This window comes from Chinchilla lanigera, unplaced genomic scaffold, assembly GCF_000276665.1.
Source record: "Chinchilla lanigera isolate Chin_1 unplaced genomic scaffold, ChiLan1.0 scaffold00026, whole genome shotgun sequence".
Taxonomy (NCBI): domain Eukaryota; kingdom Metazoa; phylum Chordata; class Mammalia; order Rodentia; family Chinchillidae; genus Chinchilla; species Chinchilla lanigera.
The window spans coordinates 19,488,981-19,504,565 of record NW_004955427.1 but is presented as its reverse complement, the minus strand read 5'-3'; the positions used below and the strand labels follow the sequence as shown (position 1 = coordinate 19,504,565).

The 15,585-nt window shown below is 38.3% G+C and overlaps 1 protein-coding gene across 3 annotated transcripts in view; it reads left to right on the top strand.

Moving 5' to 3' along the window:
* The window catches only part of Gsk3b (glycogen synthase kinase 3 beta), a 181,166-nt gene extending 166,572 nt beyond the window's left edge, over nt 1-14,594 (top strand). For all 3 annotated transcript variants that reach the window (XM_005386460.2, XM_005386461.2, XM_013515157.1), the window contains one exon: nt 9,077-14,594. In XM_005386460.2, coding sequence (XP_005386517.1) covers nt 9,077-9,144 — 68 coding nt within the window. In that variant the 3' untranslated portion in view covers nt 9,145-14,594. The remainder of the gene's footprint in view (nt 1-9,076) is intronic.
* Nucleotides 14,595-15,585: the final 991 nt, after the last annotated feature.

The following is a 15,585-nucleotide window of genomic DNA, read 5'->3' as shown; positions in this document are numbered from 1 at the left end:
CTACTAATGTTCAGCACCATTGCAGTTCAGGTTTTATCAGATGTGTTTAGGTCGCAAGCAAGGTCATCAGAATACAGAGGCTCCTCGATGACTGCCTCAGACTTCATGTGTGTAACTGGCTTAAATAAGAATGGAGTTTTCCCACTTTCATGTTGACCTGACAGCAAGCTTGGTTCTAAAGTTTGATAAAAGCAGAACAGAGCAAATGGACAAGGATGCCATCAACCATGTTTATACTGACTATTATGAAATAAGCTTAGGGTTTTTCTCAAGTGTCACAGCCAAAACTATTAAATGCTTCTAGGTGTTTAGGTTTTACTAAATTTTAAATACATTTATAGGCAGAAATCTTAATTCTCTGTATGGCTTCTGGAAAAGCAAAACTAGAGCTTTTCTTATCAAGATTATTAATGTGAAGTCCTATTATGTTTATTTTGGTAATATATAATTAATTGTTTTTCTCTAGCCTCTCCCAAAAAAACTAGTACAAGGAACGATAATAGTTTCACACCCTAAGTTTGATGATACTAACACTAAGGAAACTAGTTTTGCAACTATTTCAACTACTCTTTCCTTGTGTTTTTTTCAAGGTTCACATAGTGATTTCAGGTACATTTGTGAAAATACATTTATAATTATATACTATAAATAACACAGTTTATACATTTAATTTATCAATTTCACCTTAGGCCCTTGACTTCATGAGAGACCTAGTCCAAGAAAAACTACAATGTACAGGAAACAGGATAAGCAATCTTCTGAATGGTCAGAATTAGGAAATAGTTTTTTGGGGGGGAGTTGTAGGTTGTTTTGTTTTGTTTCTTTTTTTATCTTTTTGAGACAGGGTCTTGCTACGCAGCAGTTCAGGCTGGCCTTGAGCTCACTTTGTAGCCCAGGTTCGTCTCAAACTTGAAACAGTCCTCCTACCTCAGCCTCCCAAGTGCTGGGATTACAGGCGTGTGCCACCACACCTGGCATTTTTCTTACTTCTTTTTTTTTTTTTTAATAGTTTTAATACATTGTAGAATCTCATTTTTATGTGGGCATAAAAAAAATTATGGAGCTTTATATACATTTGTGGAAACTTTTGTTCTGATTTATGTTAGGGAAATTTTAAAATCTAAACAAACCATGCAAAAATGTATATTTGCTTTGGATAGGGTCTACATACAAAAATTAAAAGAGTTTTGTTTAACTGGTGAGTATGGATATTGATTGCAGTTTTTGCCCCAAAACTTTCACGCTCTTTTTAAGCTGTTTTTAGAATACTTTGGTCTTTGGGGGTATTATGATTGATCGTGGTGTTGGATGATACAAAATCCTCTGATAATTACACATAGTCCTCACAATCCATAAGGTATTGTTTCTTCTGTAATTACGTAGATAAATTACTTTCTCCACACCCCCAGCAGATAATATCATTCACTCCTTTTGGGAGTCCATTCATCTGGACCATCTAGAGTAATATTCCTAGACATTATAGATTTATTAGTGAAATATGGGCCACTTCAAGGATCATTTGATGGTCCAGTAGCAAATGAGTTGAATGTAAAATACGTCAGGGTATTTCAATTCGGGCATTTTTCTGTCTCCATCTGTTCATTATGTTGGTCTTTGGATAAAGAGTCTTTCAGTGCAGTGGTCCTACTATTAAAAACATTTTTAAGGCCACTGGTTTCAGTTCACTGTTATCTACTAAGAAGTGGTCATCTATTCCCTGATTACATATGTGCAAAGATTGGAAGCTCAGTATTGTAAGAATGAGCATGTTCTGTCTTTACATCACTCATACTATTAGAAAGTATCTTTTTTCACCCTTAAATTTATTTCCCTGTCCTTCTGTGGGTAACATGCCTTCCAGACTAATGATGCTTTTAAATACTAATCCTAGATACGTTCTAAAGCATCAGGGCATTAGGTTCCTAGACAATTGTGTATCGTTGCCACACCTCAAAAACATGCTTATTTTTTACCTTTATCCAAGAAAGTAACAAAATATATCAAAGGATACACAGCAAGATCTATTAGAAATTGTTTGCTTTTCCCCAGATTAATGGTGTACTAACTTAGAGAACTACGCAAGGCTTACTAGGAATTATTCTTCCAGTAGTGAAAGTATGATTGGTTACATTTGTTTGCTTAGCTGTAGACAAACCTGAAAATATTACAATATTATGAGAAACTTCGGAAAATGATATTAAGAAAACATTCAGTCTTTTTCAGTCAAAAAAGTAACCTCATTGAAGATGGAAAATAAACTGCTCTTTCATTATTTCTTAAAACTTAGGGAAATTTCTAGTATCTAAATATTTGCAAAGTGAATTATATAATCCAATTAGAATTTTTTTTACTGTAGATTCTTAGTTGGAAGATATTTAAAATGTGCAGATTGCTCTCACTTCCCTTTCTCTATACTTCATTCATATCTTTGTTATATCCTTTCCAGTTTGAAACCGCACAGAAAAGGGAATCATGTAGGAGTTAGAGAACGTCTGGTGTTACCTAGTGAAGGACTGAAATTTTCTCAATCTTGCCTTGAAAAGCTCTTGCTAGTACCTTACTTAAATAATTCTAACCTGTTCTTAAGATTCAGGCTATTTTCTATTTTTTGAATATGTGTGTGCATCTTAAAGTTACATACTTTTAAAATATGCACGCATCAGAGAAAACCCTTTTAATTGGTCCTTCCTTTACTTTGCAATGAGATTATTTCTAATTGCTTGATCAAAAGTTTGTGTTCGTAATTTTCTATCTGAAGACTGTAGCTACAAAGTGTAGCCATTTGTTCTCTGAACTGTTTGAAATCATTTTGCTAAAGTCTCCTTCAGATCCAGCCATGGCCAATGGTCCCTTTTTCTTACTACTACAATTATTTTTTATTCCAACATTATTTTTACCCTCTGTATCATCAGCCATTTCTTTTTGTTGAGCAAAATTAAACCCTGAATAATTTCTCCCATTGCTTATTTGTTGCCATTATTTTTGAGAGATGAAATACTGAGCAGATTAAGTCAGGGGAGCAGATGCTTACTTTTCAAATATGAATTACCATTCCTCATCCCTCCTTAAGTACTCCGATCCTTTGCCTCTATGTCAGTTTTACAAAGGAACATTGAGAAAGTTTTATTTATGTCTTGTCTAGTCGTGGAATCTGCGATATAAGCCCTTACCGGTTTTCCCTTTCCTTATCATCTCCTTTGTGGTTGCTCTTTATCTGAACTTAAATGTATGTAGAATTTCACCAAAGTGTGTGACTTTTTAAGCAGGGATTTTTCTCTACAAAAAGTTATTTTAGAAAATAAGAATCTCCTCTGTTCTTCTAACATTGTTAACAAGTAACATTATTTGATATCTTAGTCTATATACGAATGTATGAATGAGCAGATAGAGTGCTTTTCTGTTCAGTGAGCTTATGCCATTTATGAAAATACAGAATTTAACTGATATTATAAGGATATACTATAATGTATTCCTCATTCTTGGACATTAGGGTTGCATCCAGGTTTTTTTGTTCTTCTCAAAATTGCTTTGAAAATATCTTTGCATAAAATTTTGCTTATTCTCATAAAATAATTTGAAGTACATTTAGAAGTAATCAAATGGTAGGAAAACTTTTGCACCTTTCAATGCATATTGTCAAACTACCTTCCAGAACACTTGTCCTACTTTACACTACACAAATACTTTTTTCCATCTCCCCAGAGCTACTGGGGGGAGTGGGTTGCAGCTGCACATGTGCGTGCATACATATCTTGCTCTCTGCCTGCCTCCCTCTCCCCTCCCTTCCACCTTCCTCAGTTCCTTTCAGAGTTTTGTTGTTTGGTAATATGGAGATCGGGCCCCCAGGGCTTCTGTATTACTGACTTACATCGCCAGCCAGCCCTCTTTATTTTTTGAGACAATGGCTCTCCTCAGTGGTTGAGGCTGAGCTTGAATTTGTAGTCCTGCCTCAGCCTTTCCATTAGCTGGGATTACAAGCATGTGCCACTGTGGCTGGCTGTATGTGTTACCAACATGGAAACCAAATGTGTGTGTCTTTTTTATGCGAGATACTGTACCTCTTATTGGCTCTGCCTTAGACTTCTATTTCAAACTATTCAGTTCAACAAACTCACTGATACTAGTGAAACTGTATCTACCCTATATGAGTATCAAGTTCACTTTGTGAGTGTGCATGTGAATACCTAAAAAGTTGAACTAGGTAGGTCATTACTTTCACCGGAGCATTGCTAGGCATCAATTCTAGAAAATTGTTATGTGCAAAAATGTTATTTGATATATCCCCCTCCTCCAAAAATAATTTCAAATCATCTTGATTAAGTGGGCAAATGTTAGTGTTTCCTTAGTCATTCTTCCAGGTGTTTCTCAGTTGCTTGCCTGAAGTCTCCTGCTTCTATTAATATAACTGCTTTTTTTCCCCCCAAATCAGGTATTTTGACTAAAAAAAAATGTGTGTGTATATATATATAAAGAAAATGTTACCTCTGTCAACTTCAGTTCCCTACTTTAAACATCCAACCTCTTAATTAAAATGTGCTCTACTTCTGACCTCACAGGAAACTGAGCCCTTTCTGTCCAAACCACATCAGATATAAGCAGCCTTATTGGTCTTACTGATAGGCGCTCTGTGTATTCTGGAAGATGTGCTGGCTCATAGGCATCTGAATTTCACTTACATTTTTGCAGTGGCTGAAGGCTGCTTTGGTATCTTGAGCCCCATACTTCCCTAGAAATAATATAAAAAGAAAAACTGATAATGTATTGCTGGGGAATTTTTGCTCTTCTCCCTTATTAGCATACACACACATACACACACACACAGAGTTATCCAAAGATTAGTAGGCATTATGACAATTGACTTCTTACAGGTGGAGCTTTGTCGTTAGTGTAGATTATGGTTGCAATTTAAATGTAAGTTTTGGGTATAGAGTACTCTGATTCTTGTGAGTGCTCCTGTTCGTTCTTGTGCCATAGATAACCATGCTATGCAAGACATAGTTTTATAGTAGACATGAAGCAGCTTCTGGAACATCTTGAATAGGAATATCCAGAGTGAGAACCAAGCATTAATAATATATATCAGGCTGCTAAAATGTTATCTTTTAGAGGAGTTGACCTATCATGAGACATTTCTAATTATTATGCTAATAATAGAAATATTAAAATGTTAATAATTTTATAGCTTTTGAGAACTTGATGTGCTTGTCAGGCAAATAAGAAATAAAATTCTAATTTTTATTCAATTTCAATCCATTGAAACACTCATGTGTAACTAGTAGCCAGTGTACTATATGGGAGAGTACAAAGTGAATATTTCTGTTGTTGCCTCTGGGCCCTATAGTAAACATTCCTATAAAGTAGAAGGCTTTATCGTTATAGACCTGCAATTCTAGAATACTGAGCCTTTGGAATCCTGACATTTATGTATATTCTTTGTCATCTCTTTTTTGGGGCAGGGTAGGGCAGGGAGCCAGGGTCTCACTTTGTAGTGCAGGGTGGCCTTAAACTGTGTAGGCCTGGCTGGCGGCCATGCTCCTGCCTCAGCCTCCTAAATGCTGGGATTGTAGGCATGTGCTATCACGCCCATATTCTACTCTTTTAAATCCCTTTAACAACAGTTTTAAGTGTGAAACCTTCCATTTACTCTCTCCCTCGCATTCCCATTTGCACATTTGATCAACCCCATTCAGAGAGAGCAGACAGGACTTGCTGATGGGAGGTGTGAGGAAGACAGTGAGAAATCCAGTAGAGAACTTTGCTGTTTATGCCCTGAGCAGCAAGGTGGGTCAGTTTCCTCAGTACTGAGACCTGACCATTAACCCATGACTCTAGTCAGTGTTTAACAGTGCTTACTGATCTCTGAAAAAGGGAGGTTTGGATCCAGACATAGGTAGAAATTACGCGTACCAGATATGGAAGTTTACATATGAAAATTTACTTTGGGACAAAGATCACAGCCTCGTGCACTCATTTGAGTACCTGATAGTTAAGGGCTCCACCTTGGACTTCACTACAGGATTGCTCAGGTTCTCATTTTTACCCATGACGTCTTGTGGAACACAGATGCTTTTGCCAGGCACCGTGGCATGGTCCTGTAGCTCCGCAAGGAGGCTGAAACGGGAAGATGACTTGAGCTCAGGAGTTTGAGACCTGGGCATAATAGCAGGACCCTATCTCCCAATCCCCCAATGTTTCTAATACATGCACAAATTCCATTTGTAATATCTGGTACAAAAACTGTAAGATTGTAGTCTCAGAAATCAAATGTTTGGATTAGGCCTAAGAAAGATACACCAGTATGAAGCTGAGAAGAGCACCTTTGGACTAAAAGCAAGACTCTAGTCAGTTGATTATGCATAGTCAGATACTTTATGATCAAAATGATCTTAGCCTATCCTTTAAGCCATATATGTCAGGTAGCATCACTTTTACCACCTATATGTTAAAGGAAGAGAATGTAAGATGTCAAATAAACTTTGCAGCTTTTATAGAGTCAGCTTAGGTATTTTAGAAAAAAGTTACAGAAATTACAAAAAAATGAATCTAATGATAATTTATAAGAATTTTACATTAACAAATATTTTTATTATAGAAGGGCCATATTCAGATTCACTTATGTAAATTGATAGAATGAAATAGGAACAAAGTCAGCATGTACCAAGACTTGTTTCTTTGGTTACTTCTTTAAAAAAAAAGTTTCCCAGTTGTTGAAGTAGTTGCTATGTGACTTCAAGTCAGGGATATTTGTAATCAGAATAGTTAGCTCTTAAAATTGACTCGTCAGATGATTTGGAAATAATTTTGGAGAAAAACATGAGATCATTAAAGTTTTAACCTTAGAAATATGGCTGTCAGACTGTATTGTTTGTTCCTAAAGTGTATTCATTTTTGGTTATATTCTCATACAAAGGACTGCTTTTAATATAATCATGCAAAGAGTCTGAATTTATTCAAGAAAGGGAAGACTTGTTTGGATAGTGTCATAAGCTCACAGACTGTAGCCAGTTAAAGGACATCTGAAAATTAGTAGGTAGATAGGATTTTACCAAAGAGTAAGTTAAGATAATAAGCAGGTAACTCTGTAGGTGAGGTGTTTACTGAAGTCACCCTTGGCTGGTGTTTGCTGTTCACAGTCCTTGTGTATGTGCAGATATAGTGGTCAAACAGAAAAAAATCGTGGTAACTGGTGCCTCTTTTAAATCCTTGGCTTTAAGATCAGAATGACAGTTCTGTCATCTTCTGATGATAAAAGTAAGTGAAATGCTATTTGATAATGGCCATGCATAGGTTCTGAGTGTCATCTAGAGCACAGGAAATGCTACAATAAGCATGGATTTTTGAAGAACATTATAATTACAAAATAGTTATGTCTCCTTCCAGGTTTTCTCTGGAATGTCATCTTTAATGCAACCTGTGCCTCAATAATGAAAGTGAATGTTTCTCCTGAGAGAGGCTTGGGGGAATCTGTGATCTAGACAGAAATTAATGTCAAATTGTTGGTAAACAGAATTTAGACAGTGATGAACAGTAAAACTCACTTTGTAGAGAGCACGTCCAGAGAAAGCCAGGCAGTCACCCATGAAATACTAGATTTGCTGAGTACTGGAAAAGGCTGTCAGCTTGTCACATACTTTCTCTTGCTACCTATTCATATGTCATATACCAGTGAGTCAGGGTGATTCCATTCCATGGATATGAACCTGATGTAAGGGCTTTGATGTGCATTTCCTTACATTATAGGACTAGAAGCAGCTAGAGGTGTCTTGAGGAAAATTAACCTAACCATTCAAGTTACACGCTGTACCCTCTTACTTCTCCAAAACCAAATTATGTGTATATAAGGGCAGATTGTTTGGGGGCCAGAAAAATTAGAAGTTTAGAAAAGACATTGTTTATATGGAGCAGCTATAGTAATTATAAGCTGAATGGCTAATCCTAAAGTTTAAATATTAAGTTCCTGTATATCCTTAAGAGTCTTAAGCGCTTCACTCTAATTCAGAAATTCAAAGTAGAACAATCCAGGACCACATATTTGCATTCAGCCATGACATTGGTTATTCTGATCATAGGACATGGGAGATTATATATGCCTTCAGTGCTAGCAAGACAAAAATCTTTTAAGTCTGCTTTTTGAGGTCACCAGCCCTGATGGCCAAGAGCAGTGTGGCTCCTAATATAGCTCTTGGAAGTTGTCCATCTCAGTCAAGCTGCCTTTCTTGCTCCAGGCTTAACGTGAAATCGTTGGGAGACAGGTCAGCAGTGCATTCTCATTGTGTAAGATACAGACAGTTAATCACTAGAATGGCAGTATGTTGCCTACCCAGAATGGAGAGCCAATCTGGACACAGTTAGATGTCTACTTCAGTGTGAATGAATTCTATAAAATAACAATGGATCTTTAAAAGGAGGAAAGGGAGCAAAGCCTAGTAGAAAGTTATAGGCATTTGTAGGATATTAGGCAAGATAAGCTTTTAGTGCGAAGATATTTGGCTATACAGGATGCCTTATTGGATTGAATAAGTGAATTGGTGCTATAGTGGCTTTTCTTTTTTGCTGGTTTTCTGTCTTCCATCTCTGAATAATGAAGAGTGACTGTACTTAGAAAACAAACAAGTAAGTTTGATTTTTGCACCCTACCTCTGCTTATCAACACTGACCCACATTACTTTCATGGCCTTTACCCATTCACCCAACTAAGCAGATGACATAGTCTAACATGGTGCAGAATTTTTATTTATCATCTCTGCACCATTCATTTATTTTTAAGTGAGCTAGACTCCAACTGTCCATGTAGTACTGATCCCAGCTGTGGGAAGAGCATTGATCTCTGATTTCCTGAGTCTGTAATTTATTTAAAGATATTCTTGTCTTCCCTCCACCAAGACCATGCCAAGGCATGTACTTCACTCAAAACAGAAAAAAATTCCCACATCCTACTATTGGTCACATTTAAACCAACATTCCAGATAACAGCCTGGAAAGCCACACAGCTCATTGTGCATTTGAGGCAGCGTTCTTGTTCTCTCTGGGATGTCAAAGCATTGCTCATGCTGTGCCTTGGAACTTTCAATTTCAGATGCTAATGCTGGAGACCGTGGACAGACCAATAATGCCGCTTCTGCATCAGCTTCCAACTCCACCTGAACAGTCCCGAGCAGCCAGCTGCATAGGAAAAACCACCAGTTACTTGAGTGTCACTCAGCAACACTGGTCACGTTTGGAAAGAAAATTAAAAAGAGAAAAAAAAAACCTGTTCATTTTAGTGTTCAATTTTTTTATTATTGTTCTTATTTAACCTTGTAAAGTATCTATAAATACAATTTCATTCAGAAGACTTTGCGGGAGACCCAGGGGTGGGAGGGGTTATGGGAAGGGGGAAAGTGGAGCAGTAGAACACATAATCTCTCTCCCACGACAATCTTTTTTTTTTTTTTTAAATCAAAAGTCTGCTATTGTATACTTTAAAAACAGGACTTCTGCCTCGTGCCCCTTCCACAAAAGAAGAAAACTTTGTTCTGTGCTAAGGGTTTTGTTTTGAACTTTGTTTTCTTTGAAAGTCTAATGTAAGACTTTGATATAGTGCACAGCTTGAAATTGGTTGGGAGCTTAGCAGGTATAACTTAGTGGGGACTTACGTGTCACTTGTAAAATTAATCCATATCCTCTGGTATTAGAAGGCCTGCCCTGACATGTTGGTGGCAGCTGTGGCAGACAAAACTGAAATGTGAATCACATGTAACCCAGCGATGTTGGTGAAGTTTGAAGCCATGAGGGCAAGATTCTCAGATGAGTGATGAAGGTTTGTTTGGCTCTTAGTCAGTGCTAGTAGTGAAGAAGCAATCGGAGGAATCGGCGGCTGCCAAAGAGAAGTAGCAAACAGAACTCTGGCCTGTGCGCTCCATGGTGGATCTTTGTTCCCCTGACCAAAGATTCTTTGCAATCTTCAGACAGTTTTAAGTTGGTGACCTAGGACTACCTATAAGTGTGTTGAGGCCAAAAGGCTGCAGAGGTCAAAGGCTGATGAGGCTAGAAGGCGGCGACAGGCCAGGGGCACATCTCACCACTGTGAATGAGCTTGTCCAGACTTTCTCTAAAGTCACTTCCCTTGGAAAGATACACTTAAGGAGGACATTATAGTTGAATAATGTGAACCGTAACCATCTACTGCTTTATTTTTTTGTATTTTTAATTGAGAAACAAGCTTGCAGAAATTGCCATAGCTATACATAATTCTAATTCTAAATTCAAATCTAGAATCTATTTAATTTCAGCTTTTTTAACCTCATGCTTTTTAAATTTATTTATTGATGCATGTCAGATAGGCCATTATGATTTTAGATGGTAGGAATACACATCAAAATAATGATCACCTGTACCTGCTGACTTTATAGGAAAACTGACTATATAAATGTATGTATATATGTTATATATACATGTACCCAATACTGCCTTTTCTTTTTTGTCTACATGGTATCAAAATTGATTGGTTGAAGCATGAGAAGAATGTGTCCACCACCCACCCACCCAGTTAAAAATTTTTGTTTGTTTTCTTTCTCAGTGAATGGTGTAAGAATCAGTCTCTTGTTTGTGAAGAAAAAGCAATATTCCTTGGAAAGCAAGGATTGGAGGATTACATTTGCAGTGAGGGAGTAGATTTTCACAAGTTGTTTGTTTTCTATTTTTAAGGTTGATATCTCTGTGGGCCTTATATACTCTAAAATGAACCTTAGTCACCTTGGTGCTTATGGGCCATTACTTGACCTATGAATCTTTAAGGCACAATCAGTTACATTTTACATTTAAAGATCCCTTGAGTGATGGCCGCCTTTCCCTCCTACCCACTCCTTCACACACCTTCCAGGGTTAGCTGGTAACTGTAGACCTAAGAGCTGAGCCCTAGGATGTGTGGAACCGCCCGTCACCCTTGTCATTGCAACCTGAGATCGTGTTAGGGCGGCTCGCCTTCCAGGTGGTTAGGAAGTAGAGCTTCTTGGCAGGCCTCCCGCGGGCCCTAGGACTCTGCCCTGCTTCTTCACCCTGTTTGTGAAGAGAGTCATGCTGCCTGTTGAAGTGAATCAGTACGCAGAAAGACAGCTGTGAGCCATCTTAGTTCTCACTCACTGTTTAGCTAAGCGTAGGCAACGGAAGGGGCTTCTGAAACCTCTGGTTATACCACAGTGCGTGAGAAAGGAGACATGCTCAGTCAAACCAAATCAAATTTCATTTTACTTTTTATAAAGTGCTTCTGAGAGCTAATGAGGACTTGAAAAAAGTCTGAAATCAGAGTATTGGCAGCATAGTTCCCGAAAGGGATTGGCTTCCATAGACCATTTTTAGAAAAGATTATTGCAGAATCTCAGCAGGCAGGTCTGTGACAGGAAAACGGACCTGCTTTCAGATCAAATCAGCCAGCCAGACATTTGGGTACAGACACTACTTGGGGCTTGGTATACTTGCTGGAGTCCATAAAAATCAGTGCTTGTTTTAGAAGACTTTTACCCACCCCCAAATGGAATGAGAGAAGGAGAAAAGTCAGGTGCTTTTCTCCCCCCTCCGTGTGTGCGTGTGCGTGTGCGTGTGTGTGTGTGTAGGCTGAGATGCACAATTTTTCCTTCTCAATCATGGCGGGATCACAGAACTTTTATACAAGTGAGAGCCAGGTCTCTGAATATCTTTTTGTAAATAATAATAATAATTAAAAGCTCCTCACCAAATTCAAGCTTGTACATTATATTTTTTTTCAATATTTTTAAGTTTTATTGTTTTGTATGTAAATATGTGGACCCAGGAACTGTTATGAATGAGCAAAAAGTTACTGTTCAGGGGAGTGATTCTGTTTAATAATCAGACAAAATGTAGACGAGCTTTTTAAAGCCATATAGTTTTAATCTGTACAGTAGGTACCGGCCTGTATTATTGTAACAATAACTCTAGCAATGTATAGTGTATCTATATAGTTTGGAGTGCCTTCGCTTCCATGTGTTTTGGTTTTTTGTTTTGTTCTGTTTTTTACTTTTCCTTTTTAGAATTTCCATTGGTTTCCTTTATCCATGTCTCCCTGTGCATCCCCTTTCTGTTTCACAATAGTAACTCACAGCAGTATCCTGCCCCTCCACAACCATTTCGGTGATGCCATGCTCAGGAGTGGGAAGAGGAAACCATGTTCATAATCTCACTTCAAGCCCTGGCTTTGTTTTAGTTTTGAATGTCTGCTTCCTCTTCAGCAGTGACCGGTTTCATTTCATACTTGGTCCATTCAGGGGCTTAGTACTGGGAGCCCTAGAGCTGGAGGATATCAAATAGATTAGATTTTGCTCGTCTCTTCCACAAGCCCTAACCACGGGTCTTAACAGCAGACTAGGGAGCCTTCCATGGTAGGTCTCTCTCTCTCTGTGTCCCTCCCTCCCTCCCCCTCTGTCTCCCTCCTGCCCAAAGGAAAGAGAAAGAGAGAAATGATTAGTTTTTTATAAATCAAGGTATCTTCACAGTATCGAGTTTTGATACCTCAGTGGTCTAAAATGCCCTAGTACAGTTGCTGGCAGTCTGTGGCCTGGAGTGTGTCTGTGCACATAGAGGACTGCTGTTTTAACATGGGGACTCTTAGCCCGTCCCCCTCTCCTGCCATCTCTACCCCTATTCAATGAAATGTCATTTTAATTTCTTTTAAAAATCAGTTTTGTACTGTGTGCCCAACATGTAGACCTTTTTTGAAAGAAAAAAATAAAGTATTTGTTTTGCCTCCAAGTACTCCATATAAAATGTCTTGAATAGAAGAAAAAAATACCAAACCAAAGGTTACTATTTTTGAAACATCATGCATTCATTCCAGCAAGGCAGAAGACTGCACCTTCTTTCCAGTGACAGGTTGTGTCATTTTTAAAGTTCTCTTAAGTTTTAGACCCATCTAAGTTTGTGTTTTAACAAAGTATGCCTAACTAGTCATCTTTGTCTGCACCAATGCAAAGGTTTCTGAGAGGACTGTTGTATTCTCTATTCCTGTGGATATAAAGACACTGGCATTTCATTTATTTTTCCCTTTCCTTTTTAAAGGATTTAACTTTGGAATCTTCCAAAGGAAGCTTGGCCAATGCCAGATCCCCAGGAATTGGGGGCTTTTTTTGTTTTAAACCAAAATCGTTATCTGATTCCTATTCATGTTAGTGATAATCTAATCACAGAGACAAACACTTTTCTCTCCTATGTAGAAAAATAAGCATGCTTTACAATAAATATGTCTTTCCTGGTAGAAACCTGAGCCACTGAAAAACAAGAGACAACTAGAAGCACAGTAGTCCCAGACTAAGGTCTACCTTTGAGAGGCTTTGAAAGTAATCCCTGGGGTTTGGATTATTTTCACAAGGGTCAAGCTGTTTTATTCAACTTCGTTGCTCCGTTTTGCACCTCTGCAGTAAAAGCAAAATGACAACCAGTACATAAGGGGTTAGCTTGACAAAGTAGACTTCCTTGTGTTAATTTTTTGGTGTTTTTTTTTTTTTCCTTACTATATCTGTCTTCAGGCAGATAACAGATAGATGTATGAAAATGTGCTTGCCTGTAAAATTTGCATTTATAAATGTGTTGCCGATGGATCACTTGGGCCTGTACACATACCAATTAGCGTGACCACTTCCATCTTAAAAACAAATCTAAAAAACAAATTTATTATTATATATATATATATATATATATAAAGGACTGTGGGTTGTATACAAACTATTGCAAACACTTGTGCAAATCTGTCTTGATATAAAGGAAAAGCAAAATCTGTATAACATTATTACTACTTGAATGCCTCTGTGACTGAATTTTTTTTTCATTTTAAATATAAACTTTTTGTGAAAAGTATGCTCAATGTTTTTTTTCCCTCTCCCATTCCCTTGTAAATACATTTCGTTCTATGTGACTTGGTTTGGAAATAGTTAACTGGTACTGTAATTTGCATTAAATAAAAAGTAGGTTAGCCTGGAAATGAAACTAAAATTCCCAAGTGTGTGGTCTTTATTTCAGTACCCATCCCTCCTTCCTCACCCAGTTTTGCCACTGCACTATGTAAGTCACCATCTCCATTCCTCTAATGATGGAAACATGAATATTTGTTACAAAAATCAAGGTGTGAACACCAAGTCACGTTCTTTCAAATGACCTTCCTCTGCTATTATAGCCACAAGAGGTGCAGCTTCCAGCTTGGAAACCTTTGGAGTCAATGTAAAGGAAGTTTTGCAGACACTGCTTTGAAGAGAGAAAACAGCCCTAAAAGAGTTGTAAAAACATGTATAAGCTGCTGTCTTTGGTTACTATTTTCGTAGTTTGGTGTAGCTGTATTTTCTTTTTCATTTTATTAGTAATGATCTTTGGGGATCTCTGTAAAATACATGAATACCACAAATGGGGGCTGTCCCTCCCAGGTAACCAATATGTTGTGTTTGAGTCTGCTCATTTCCAATATTGGATGGTGTATGTAAACATGTTATGTCTCTTAGTGCAAAAAGAAACATTTTTTTTAGGGCTGACTCACTCTGTCAGGCCTGATCTAAAGGCTAGATATAAGGTCATGTGACTGCTGCTTCAATAAAAACAAATTTATATTCCACAAAGTCTGGTCCTCTGTTTACTGAGGCGGTGGGGTGGGCTGATTCACGTTTTTTTTTTTGTTTGTTTGTTTTTTTGTTTTGTTTTTCTCCGGTACCAGGAACCGAACTCACGACCTTGCGCTTGCCAGACAGGCGCTTTGCCGCTGAGCTAAATCCCCAGCCCCCTGATTCACGTTTTTAAAGTGGCAAAAGGCACTATGGGGGCAGGGAGCTGGACCAGCAGGAGGAGGATGGTATCAGCCTCGTGGTGGCATTGAAGTCCACTTGTTTGCAACTTGGTATCTTGTTTAGGTCCTGTCTTAGCTATTGAACTAAATGTCCTGTAAGATGTTCTTTCAATTTAGAATCCTGAAAGACTCCCTATTTGGTTTCTAAGTCCTTCCAAAATGTGATGAAGGAGTCCTTTGGGATCATGGTTCAGGAAGTAGATAGTGTGTGCCTTGATGAAAGAAAGCAAAAGGGATGGATGGTCACCCCTGTCTCAGGTGTGGAGATAACTAAACCACCCATCGGCACCATCAGACTTAGGAAGGTTGTGAGTAAATACAGGGAAAGACCAGCTGCTGTGGGAGATGGCAGGATGAGACTGACAAGTTGGGTCTAGGAAGAGCAAGCTGATAAAAAGGCTTCTCTTTACAAGCTCTTTTCTCCAGAAAGGTGAGAACACTGTGGGTCTTTCAAATGAAGATGTGTTCCCTGTGTCAAGGCTTCAGGTCAAGTCGGGGACAGGCTGCCAGAGACGGACGGCAGACAGAAGGTGTGCAGTAGCTGGCTTAGGCCTTGACCCCTTGTTCTATAGACAGCTAAGACAGAAACAAATATGCAGTCAGGGATTGGGTCCTCGAGAAAGCACAAAAAATAAGAGACACCAGAGTTGTGGCTAGAAGCAAATAGGCAAGCCAGTGCTGAGAACAGCGGTGCAGAGCCAGGCCTGCAAAGCGAACAACTTGAGGTTATACTGGGGCCGGTGGGCCCAGCCAGGCATGAGGCACAC